Source organism: Vespula vulgaris, chromosome 15 (assembly GCF_905475345.1).
Source record: "Vespula vulgaris chromosome 15, iyVesVulg1.1, whole genome shotgun sequence".
NCBI lineage: Eukaryota > Metazoa > Arthropoda > Insecta > Hymenoptera > Vespidae > Vespula > Vespula vulgaris.
Window position 1 is genome coordinate 1642107 of NC_066600.1, and position 11555 is coordinate 1653661.

General features: G+C 32.5%; 1 protein-coding gene across 1 annotated transcript; it reads right to left on the reverse strand.

Annotated features, from left to right (window-relative positions):
• Positions 1–5590: 5590 nt before the first annotated feature.
• LOC127069274 (protein suppressor of forked) lies at positions 5591–11348 on the reverse strand. Its single transcript, XM_051006076.1, has 13 exons — positions 11191–11348; positions 10750–10941; positions 10625–10657; positions 8860–8957; positions 8614–8767; positions 8309–8542; positions 7845–8228; positions 7523–7769; positions 7378–7447; positions 7207–7303; positions 6808–7066; positions 6567–6701; positions 5591–6473 (listed from the first exon to the last, which is right to left on the reverse strand). Exons 1-13 carry the CDS (start codon positions 11212–11214, stop codon positions 6259–6261), a joined length of 2142 nt encoding a protein of 713 aa, XP_050862033.1. The 5' UTR covers positions 11215–11348; the 3' UTR covers positions 5591–6258.
• Between the last annotated feature and the right edge of the window lie 207 nt (positions 11349–11555).

The window sequence follows — 11555 nt, forward strand, 5'->3', positions numbered from 1 at the left end:
TCGAGTAATAAACCGTTTTGACCGGCAACGTGTCACGATTTTCCGACTGGATCATCCCTCAAATATTTTCTCAAGCTTTAAATCGTGACTTTAATACATTTTTACCAATCAGATAAATCGATAATCAAAACTATTTTCCTCTTAGTTTTTATTTTTTGTATTTATTTTTTTTAGTATTTTCCCTCATTAATATTATTATTACGTATTAATTATAATAATCCGGATATTATATTACTGTGTAAAGTAATTTATAAGTTGCACCTATATATATATATATAAATATATATATATATATATATATACACCTATACATCTAGACAGTATATTATTAAAGGTCAAAATAAATTGATGATTAAGTTTTCCTTTAATTATCAGAATAAATAGATAATTTCTCTCGAGTTTCCTCTTATTACGTAGAAATGAATAATAATCGATTGATCGGTATTGAATGAAGAATCTCTTCAGTCTGTTAATTAAGCTCTTTAGTCAAAAAAAAAAAAAAAATGATAGTATTCGTTTCTTTTTTAAAGAGAATTAAAAAATAAAAAATTAAATTATATGGAAATGGTGATCGTGTTCTTTTTTTTGAAAAATCAAAGACTTCATTGGTCGAATTCATTGATATTATCGAAAAAAAAAAATAAAAAATTAAATATGAGAAACGTTACAATAGATACAATAATACGTTCCTCTATCGCAATATCGGTGACATTTTCGTATTCGTTCACGCACAGGTACAAATACAAGTTCGGCTAATCCAACGCAAATTTGGCACATAAATATTACAGAGAAGTGACAAATGGATTTGGTCCGTGCGCGCGTCACCGGTCAGACGTAGGCTGGCGGTATTCTCGGTAATTTAACGGAATACACACAATTAGGTGAGGTAATTAATATTACTAACGGTAGCGGCTAGGGCGTAATTACAATTAGATAACATCCGTGTGATTAACACTATTGTTCGAATCTCTTCGTGCTTATTCGACTTAAACGAACGTTTGCATTTTACTCGAACGAACAATACTTTCCATTCGAAAGCGAGATATCTCATAAAAAGAGTTTTCGTATCTTTAATAAAACAAATATCATCGATATGCAATATCTAAAGTAATTTTATATAAAATTTTTTTCGATCGAACGGACGATCGTTTATGCATCTTTTTTACTTTTTTTTTTTTTTAATACGTTTCAAAGAATAAAAGAAATTTCATTTGGAGAAAGGTCTCCCTCATTTTTAAAGCCCCGAATGCATTTAACCGTAGAAACCCGATAAAAGCTCGTTTTCACGATTAATACATTAGCACCTTCGTGCAATTTTCTCTTTCGCACGAGTGAACATCCCTCACGTAGGATAACGCGGCACAATCTCGCATAAATATTCGTGGAAAGTTTATTACGTCGATAATGCATATCGGTAAGAGAGACGCGAGGAAACGGGAAGCGGGAAACGGGAAACGGGAAACGGGGAAGGGCTCTGGCAAAGGTGTGTGCGCAAAGTAACCGCCGGATATATCTCGGCATTCTTCTTGTCCATGCATTTTTCTGGCTTAACCTGAATGGCGAAGGAAGGAGCGACGAGAGAGAGAGAGAGAGAGAGAGAGAGAGAGACGTATAGAGAAGAAAAAAAAATAGAAGAAAATATCTAGTGGAAAGAAGAAAAGTCTTCATCTATTACTCACAACGACGAGTCGCACTTTTCAAACGACGCTATTGTAAAGATAACGATGTCATCTCTTAGATGACGAGTGCTATTCAATGATTCTATCCAATAAAAGTTGTTCTATATAGCTAATAGATAATAAATATCCCATTTCTATCGATATTTCATCCTTTTTAACGAACCTATCGCATTGGAAATTTTTACAAAAGAACTTGCATATCATTGACTCGAGATTTATGGCTTATAGAAATTTTGTTATTATCATCGTAAATGAAACTCTCTCCAATTGTTTCACATATCGAAGAAAAACTCGTAGTATTGCAAAAAATAATAATATTGTTTGTAGTTAAAACAGAGAAAAAGAATAAGAAAAAATATTGAATGCGAAATAACGAACATGTACGTTTATAAGTCCATATCTGATTTCGATATTTAAGAAGTCACATTTTAGGAGATCAAGGGACAATTGATTCGAACGAACGAATCCTTAAATAGAATTTTAATTTGAATAAAAAGAAAAAGGGAATAACAAGAAAAACCCAGAAAAGAAAAGAAAGAAAAAAAAATATATTTATCTTCCAATAGACTTTAGTAATTTAATTCTTGCGGCTATAATCGGGTTTGTTGTAATCTCGAGAAGTATCCGGTGGTTGGGGCAACTTGGAACGTCGACAAATATCCGTTTGCCTTCATCGATGTTCTTAGTGGGGACTGAAATTACTCTTCTTAGGCGGTGGTAACAGTAGAACGGAACGGTCGCGATGGTGGCAGCTAGTCCACGTTTCAGCAAAGTAGAAGAGAGAGAGAAAGAGAGAGAGAGAGAGAGAAAGAAAGAGAGAAAGAGAGAGAGAGAGAGAGCGAGAGAGAGAGAGAGAGTTATGCGTTTGCGTTCTATGAAAGGCCAACTACCAGTTTCAGACCTCCTTTCGGCTCTTGTCATTTGTCTTCCTCCTTCTGAGATAGAGAAGCAAAGTTTCAAAGACCAGTCCCCAAGTTGCATCCCAGGCGGTTACGCGAGAGTCTCACCCCCTAAATTTTCTCTCTGGGTGTGTGAGAATTAATGGGTGGAGGCAGTTTGTGATATCTTCGTTAACCTCGCGAGGGTCGTTCTCGATGAAAAGAATATATGACTTTGTTGTGTCCGATGTATAGCGTATAGAATATTTTTCTTTGAAATCTTATAAATGTTTTCAATGGGTTCAGTCTATCGTAAGAAAAATAATAACAATTGTTATTTCGTAAGAAATAATATAAGCTGTACTTTTTTGATGTTAATTAAAGTGTCTCGCGCTAAATGGTCCAACGTGTAAAGGAGTAACTTCAAAAATAATAAGAAAAAAAGAAAGAGAGAGAAAGAGAAAGAGAAAAAAAGGGATGGTCATATCGGTTAAGTTAAAAAATTGTTCATATTATCGGGCTTAAAAAATCGCGTTTAATGTATTTAAAAAGCTTTTAAGTTAAGCTGGTATTACATATGTGACGTTAACGAGAAGATCTTGAAAGAGAGAAAGAAAGAGAGAGAGAGATAGAGATAGGTAGAGAGAGAGAGAGAGAGAGAGAGAGAGAGAAATTCGTTCTCATTGATACTCTTGTTCGAGCATGGCTTGAAGGAATAAACCGATTATCGGAAATCGATTACATTCGTGCATCGATCCAAATCGTCGCGACCGAGTAATTATTAAAACGTCGAACCGTGGGAGAACGGTCGACTGACGGTTGTATTTGAAATTTCCGTTTCTTAAGAAGCTTTCGAAAAAAAAAAGAAGAAGAAGAAATGAGTATTCAACGGTAAAGTATCTATCGAGCGATATTATATCGATCAAAATCGGAAATGAGGAATTCGATTGAAAGATGGTAGAATATCTGTTTGGTTACGGGTTTTAAGGGGTATTAGAAATAGTATTATATTATTATTAATTATCTCAGGTAAAGAAGAGTAATGTTGAAAGTTGAGTAGAACATTAATAAGGGTACAATGAAAGATATGACCTGGCAAAGAACGAGCAACGTACTTTGTGCCACGCATTTGGCTCGTTAAGAAGCCGTTAACAATACGAAGTAAAGACATAATGCAGTATTCTACTAATAGGAAGGTAGGTTTAATGACTATACTTCTCTCCTTCTTTCTCTCTCTTTCTCTCCATTGAAAAGTAAAATATCTAAGAACATAAAGATTTCTTCGAATCTTTTTATTGTTACTTACTAAAGCTAAAGATTTCAGTGACAAATAAAAGCGTTTCTCGATAGAAAGGATAAGAAGGATAGTTTATAGCTTTAGGTATTACCAACGGGTACATTATCGAATCCGTAAGAAAACACCTGGATCCATGGGTTCAGGTGCTAGTGAAAATTTCTGCGCGACGTTTATAGTTCCTTCCTATCAAACGACATTTATCGGCTCCTTCGAAGAAGAAACAACGTTCGAGATTTTTCTCCATGTTCTTTATAATGATCTTTACATTTTACCTCGATAAAATATACATAATTTTTTTCCGCGATATATAATATTTCTAAACACTTGCATTCTCTAGAACATAAATACATAGATATATTAACACCGTTGGCTAATCTCCAACGAGGTATCTCTTTGAAAGAGTCATTAAAAACGTAAACATTAAACGTGTTCTAACGAAAGTGCTTACTCCTGCACTTGGAGATGCACGAACGGATATGACGAACGAGCTGGTGTAATTAGACGAAGTAAAACTCTCCTGCCACTGATGTTCTACAACTACTCAGGGAAAACGTAAAGGGAAAGTTGAAAACAGAAATAGAGAAATAGAGAGAGAAAGAGAAACAAAGAGAGAGTGAGAGATAAATAGAAATAGAGAGAGAGAGAGAGAAAGAGATAGAACAGGGATGAAAGAGGGAGAGAGAGAAAGAGAGAAACGAGAAATATATCGAATATCTTTGCTTTGCCCGTTTCATGGTTCAGTCAGGTCGAACATAAATGTAAGGTATCTTGGTTCAAGACGGATGGAGGCACAACTATGCCATAGTCGCGCGTGCCAAGCGTGGTCAGAATTTATGTCGACGTAATAGAGCTCCTGCTGCTACTCTTCCTTCCTAGTTCTACAGCTCTACAATCCCTACCCTCTTCTAGCTTCTTCCCTCTCCCTTTCATCTCCCCTAGCTCTCTTATACATCTACCAATCGAATCTTCTCGGATTCTCTTGGCACTTCATTACTCGGTAATCAAAAACGAGCTTCGTTATACCCCAGATTGATTACTCCTCGTTAGTTATTTTATTCGTTTCAATTGGTCTCTTATTTGCACTCTTTCGAACGGAATATTCTCATCTTCTTTTATTTCTTAATCGCAAAAACTCTTGTTTGGACAAAACGTTTCAAATCGATACGATTTCAAATGTATGTATATATCTATGTACGTATGTATGAACTCATGCAAACACAGATATCCGTTCGGCTATCCTACATTATTACCGAGCGTCATGCTACCTCGCGCGATCTTGATTTTGCATTGTAATTTGCGGAAATGGCTAACGAAGTTGCCAGCAGATTTCCATCATTCATCAAGTTTTCGAAGCAGCAACTCTAACGGCGGACGCCGACTATTTTCAAAGGCCGCAGACCAATTTAGCGTAACCCCGAAGGGAGCCATTACCAGCCACTCGAACTACGAATGGCGATCAAAGTTTAATTGCGCTCTTATCGAAGAGAGGAAGATATATATATATATATACATATATATATATATATATATATATATATATATATACACATACATATATATACCTGCTAACGGATTTCGGCTCATTCGCGAATAGAATCGTCGATGGCGAGTTAATAGCTTGGTCTCTTCTCGTATCGTGTCCACGTTGTAACAGAGAGAAAAAGAGAGAAAGAGAAAGAGACATAGATACAGATAGAGAGAGAGAGAGAGAAAGAAAGAAACAGAGAGAGAGGAGAGTTCTTTAAATCGCTTTTATTTTACAAGAAATTATCGAACCTTCTCATTGGCCCACAAATAAATCTGACTATATTCCTTACATTGAATACAAATTGTCTTAAATTTATTTTTTGTTTGTTTGGTTTTAGATTAAAAAGTAATATACACATGTTTGAAATTGAGTTTGAAATTGAGATTAATATATAAATAGAAAATACAAATGGGCTCTCTTTGCAATTTTGTTCGTATTAAGATATATATATTTTTTTCGGATACTTCAAATATGAACGTTACGTCAAAACATCTAAATAAAAATGTGAAATTAATATGAATATATGTATATATATATACATATATATATATACATACACACTTACATATACATATATATATACACATATATATATATACACGCACACAAAATTTTACTGAGTACACAGTACTCAAAGTATCGTGCTGAAAGCACGCAAGGAATTATTACGACTCATACTTAACGTACGATTTATCAATAATGATTGATTTCTTCAGCATACCAACGTGTATTCGAGGTGTCAGCTAAGAAACAAAAGGAAATATGAAAAATATCTCAAGGATATTTGATCCCTCTTTTCCAAAAATTTTCGTCATGAATCTCTGAATCTGGTTAGATTCACTTATTATAATTGAAGATAACGTATAGCGTATCTCTTCATTTCACTCGTTTCTGTTGCCTTTGTCGATAAATATCGTTTGCTGGAGGTGGTGGTAAATCTTCTTCTTCGCTATCGTCGCCAGCTAAACGCGTTCTTCTACGTTTCGAACCGATACTCATACCATCGTTGCTCTCATCGACGATCCAATGAACGGATTTCGCTAGATCGAATAATTTTGTATCGCAGCCGTTATCCGCTATAGGTAATGGTGCTGTAAACATTCATTGTAAGAACAATAATCATTCATCGTTGAAAAGAATCAAAAGAAAAAAGAAAGTAGATTTCATATAGAAGTTGAACTAACCGTGATCGGGTAATTGAATTCTACTAAAAACATCCATAAGTAAATCCACTGCTACGAATGGTCCTCTAAAACAACCAGGTGGTGGTAACATCGTACATAATTGTGCTGCGGCAGGTGGTAAAGGAAACGTTCCACCTATAATAATAATAAAAACTATGTAAGAAGAGAAAATGTGGCCAAGAAATACACAGAGAGAAAGAAAGAATGCAATATCGTATGAAAAAAAAGGAGATACATTTACCAGGTACTGGATGCTCTCCAGGCAAAGCGTTTACTTTTGGTTTGTAAGGGATCATTTGTGATAAGTCGGGTCGAGGTAAAGAAGCTATGGCTTCTTCTGGATCAGGTACACGTGGTACTACGCCGGTTGAATTTCTAGCCACACTAGATACTTCCATATATCCGATCGATCTTAATTCCATTGGTGTGCAAGGATACAAATCAAGAAATTTATACCGATCTACTAATTGGGCCGTTTCCTTTCCTTCGAATTCTTTGATCTAATCCAAAAAAATATATACTTATATATATTGACTGATAATATACATACATATGTATGATCTAATTAATCTCTAAAAAAATTTTATATATATATATATATATATATATATATATATATATATCTTTTTATTATAAAAACCTTTTCCAATACGGCACTTCGTCTTTTTTCGACTTTAACGATACTGGCTAAATCTCCTATGTTAGATTCGAACTCCAGAAAACGATTCCAAATATCGCTGAAAAATTGATTTAACAAACATGATCGTGGATGTTTAACAAATACATATAGTTTATGAAAGAGAATACTTACACTGACTTTTCTGGTTCTAAACTACCAGATGATAATACTCTTTCGAATAAAACCCTAGTATTATTGTCCTCTGGAATATGAAGAAATAATATAATGAAATGAAGTTTCATAATTAAATAGAAGAAAATAATCTAAATATACTGACCATTTAAATGCGATAAATAATCTATGTAACAAAGAATATAATCAGGATTGTCGCCGAATTTTTTCAGTCCAAGCTCAAAAATTCTAAATGCAATATTTTTATCTTTGGTACAATAGTACTCCATCAGTGCAGCAGCAACGTAAACATGATGTTTGCATCGTGGATCTTCACGAGCTCTTTTAAAAACAGTTCTAGCCGATTTTATACCTTCAGCACGTCTTGCGAATTTCATATATTGTACATATGCCTATAAAATAATAAAACGTATGAATGATCTATCTTATTACGAATCGTTTTTAATTTGATCATTAGATATACTAACCAACGTAGGATCAATATCAGGAATATCGAGAAACTTTTGATAAATTTGATGGACTTTCTCATATTTAACTCTGCCTTCTTCAAAATCGGCATGAGCAAAATACAACAACATATTTTTTGACAACAATGTATTTGTTGCACGTTCGAACATTGTTGCTGCTTCATCGCTTAAATTTTTAGCAGCATTCACATCTCCCTTTTCCGTCAATATCTTTGAACTGAGTTCAAGAAAATGAGCAGCTTGATGCCACACTGCAGGATGATGACCCAAACATAATAAACATTGCTCTATTGCAAACATAACTCTACGCGCAACGAGTGACGTATCCTCTGTTCTTAATGGATTACTACGTTCCCATGCAATATACTTTTTCCATAATTCAACCTATGGTATACAAAAGTAATCGATTAATATATGTAATAATAAAATGATTTTTCTACGCTCGAAATATTTTCAATAATTACTTGTTTTACTTCTTCTGGATGACCAGTTGGAGGTACACTAGGAGCACTTCTGTTTAAACCCCTCGTTACAGCTTCTAATTCTTTAGCGACTCGTCTAGCATTCATATAGTCTCTTGATCGTTCAATTGCCATTTTTTCTGCAATTATTGGATTAATATTTTGTTCAAATGCCATGTAATCCTTCCACAGCTGCTCCATGTTTATCATAGGATTAATAACACCACGTTGATATACCTATAAAATGTAAAAACGTTTTATTAAAATATAACTGATTAAGACATTAAAATAAATATATAATTTATTACCTTACGGACAGCACTAATTTTCTGATTCTCAGCATATGAACCTACAGCTTCCACACTTTTTAAGAACATAACATAATCGTTCCAAATACTATAGGAGTGTATGTCCATTCCAATTTTGTCCAAAGCAAAGTCGTAAGCCTGTGCCATCTTCTCCCTAAAAAATAAATAATTATACATTATACTTATCTATTCCATATTTTAATAATATATTTATTTAAAAAAATTCTAAACATCATATGTACTTACTTGTACGTTGCAAGACTCGCTTTAGTCTCTTTGACATAAGAAAGGTAAAGTTTCCATAATTCAATGTTTAAGATTTTCATGAGGCACCTTTGGAAAAGCTGTTAGACAAAACAATCACTTTAGAAGTACATCTGATCAATGGAGAATTAATATGCCAAAAATATATACTTCCTTCAACACTCAATCATAGAATAAAACATGTATCTACTACCCTACTTACCCATATAGGCAAGTTTTCTTTCTATGCATATAAAATATTATTGGTACAAATCACGTCAAAGTAAGAAAAAGTTATAATTTCATTATTTATTATGCAAAATATGTAACAATATACAATGATTATAATATTATGTATATGCATATATCTTTATGTATTTATATATATATATAGATATATATACTGGGATAAATAATAATGCACAAATGCATCAATTAAGAATGGTTTATTGCATAAACATATTCTTCAATATTTCTATCGAATAAAAAATCTTTAATGGATGTTATCATCGTTTACAATTACTATAAATTAAGCCCCACACAAAATAAAGAATATTTATTTATTTTTTTTAGGTGGGGCCATCATGTAAAAATTTAGCAAACCTACGTGGGATCTAGAAATGAATGATCCCCAAACGATAGAAAAAAAATGAAGACAACACGAAGCAACATAAGGTGAGTGGAAAAGCTATATTAATATTACATACGATAGAAATTCAAAGTATATTTTTATAGACTGTTAACTAAAACATCATCACCTTATGCTACCTCTTTAAATTTATCACAATACTTGAGGGTGTTAATGTATAACGCCTCAAATAATTGTGACTGGATAGGGTCTGCTAGGAATCTTTGGAATTTGGTAATTGATTAGACCGATCAACTACAAATTTATGTTTGTAGATGAATAATTAGATACCATAATATTCAGGTTATAGGAGTAATTGAACGCATAAAGTGCCACTTTAAGTTCCACAGTAAAATTCTGTATTTGCTAGTTTCAGAATCATTTGTCACTTTATCAAAGGTAATCTAAACACAACTAATATATGTAACAAATGTACCGCAGGAAGGAATACAAGGCTGTTACATTCAGAAAGTTGTCTTCTTAAGTCGTTTCATGCAAAATAATTTTTATACATTTTCTATTTAATTTAGCCTGTCTTAGAAATAAGAGAACATAGCCTATTGCTTACATAAGAAAACAACCTCCCAAATGTATCAACAGATCAGTTATTAATTAATGAAATAATTGACTTATGGTGAAATAAAATGCTTTTATTCACCTCACATGATATGTAAAGTGCTGTGTATCACATTGTACGATAATATTGGAACACTTTAAGTTAGTTTGACATTATAATTTGTGGTGCTACTGTAAAAAAGAAAACTTAAACATCAATAAGTAATGTTGTTCGGTTAAAAAAGCACCATTCTTTATTCTTTTCTATGCAATGTGAATTTAAACTTAAGTTTACTTGTAGCATTAATTATATAATAATATCATGCAGTGCAAATATATTATCTATACTGCATTATATATATATATATATAATTAACAACGATCATGTAAGCTCAAATTATCTCTTGAATTTTTATAAAAACAAAAATTTTCCATTATAAAAAATACTAAATAGTTGGCAATTTAAAAATTATAATGTAAATTGTGTTTATATATTTTAACTGAACAACTTAAATATCGTGTTGGCATAAACATTTAATGTATTTTTACTTAAATTTGAAAAATCAGACAATTCTATTAACATACCTTTTCGACCTTTTCAAAGTTCCGCATTTTCATCTGAAAAAAGATAACGAATGGTATTTTATAGAAAAGCTGATTATATAAAAATCATTCTAATGACAATAGAAATTGAACATAATTCATCATACCTCTTGTTCAATATAAATTTTCCAATAGCGGCCAGCAGATGGGAATACAGAAATAAGTTTTTCGAAGATCGATCGAACTTCTGTGATAGGCCTATTTTGAGCTTCTCTGATTAGAACACTCCAAGCTTCTAAATCATATGGAGATTCATCCACTGTTTTCTGAGCACGTTGTAACTTTTCATTGCCCCAATCCTAGAAAATATAACACATATTTATCCGCGTATTTTTGAAAACAAATTTCCAGATTTAATTCTTTCTTACAAATAAAATAATAATATATTATTTATAATAATATGCATGTATCGTAGCTTCCAAAAAGAATTTATAACCGATTTGCGAGATATTCGGATAAAGCATTCATCAAAGAAAGTGAGGTTATCTACAGCCATCAATAAAAAGCTATCTCTAAAATCATCAATAAAAAGAATTATGTAAACTTACGAATTCTGTTTTATCCTCCGTCATATTTTATTCTTCTTTTACAAAACAATATTTAAAAAAATAACTTGAATAATAATCTTTAATTTACGAGAAACCTTCTCTTACTATGCATAGAAGCGAACTATTGCACGGAATGAAATACAATATACATCGTACTACAGGTTATAATCGATATATCGAGAGAAACGATTTTCATTCGATTTTAAAATGGCGGTAGAAGTAAACGATGTACGAATTAACAAGCTTTTTCGCGTTCTGCATTATATACATCGTCGTTTAAAATTTTGTATTTTAATAACATACAAAATCAACAATCTAAAAAAAAATCTCTTTCGTTTAAGAGATAATTTAATAAAGATATATAT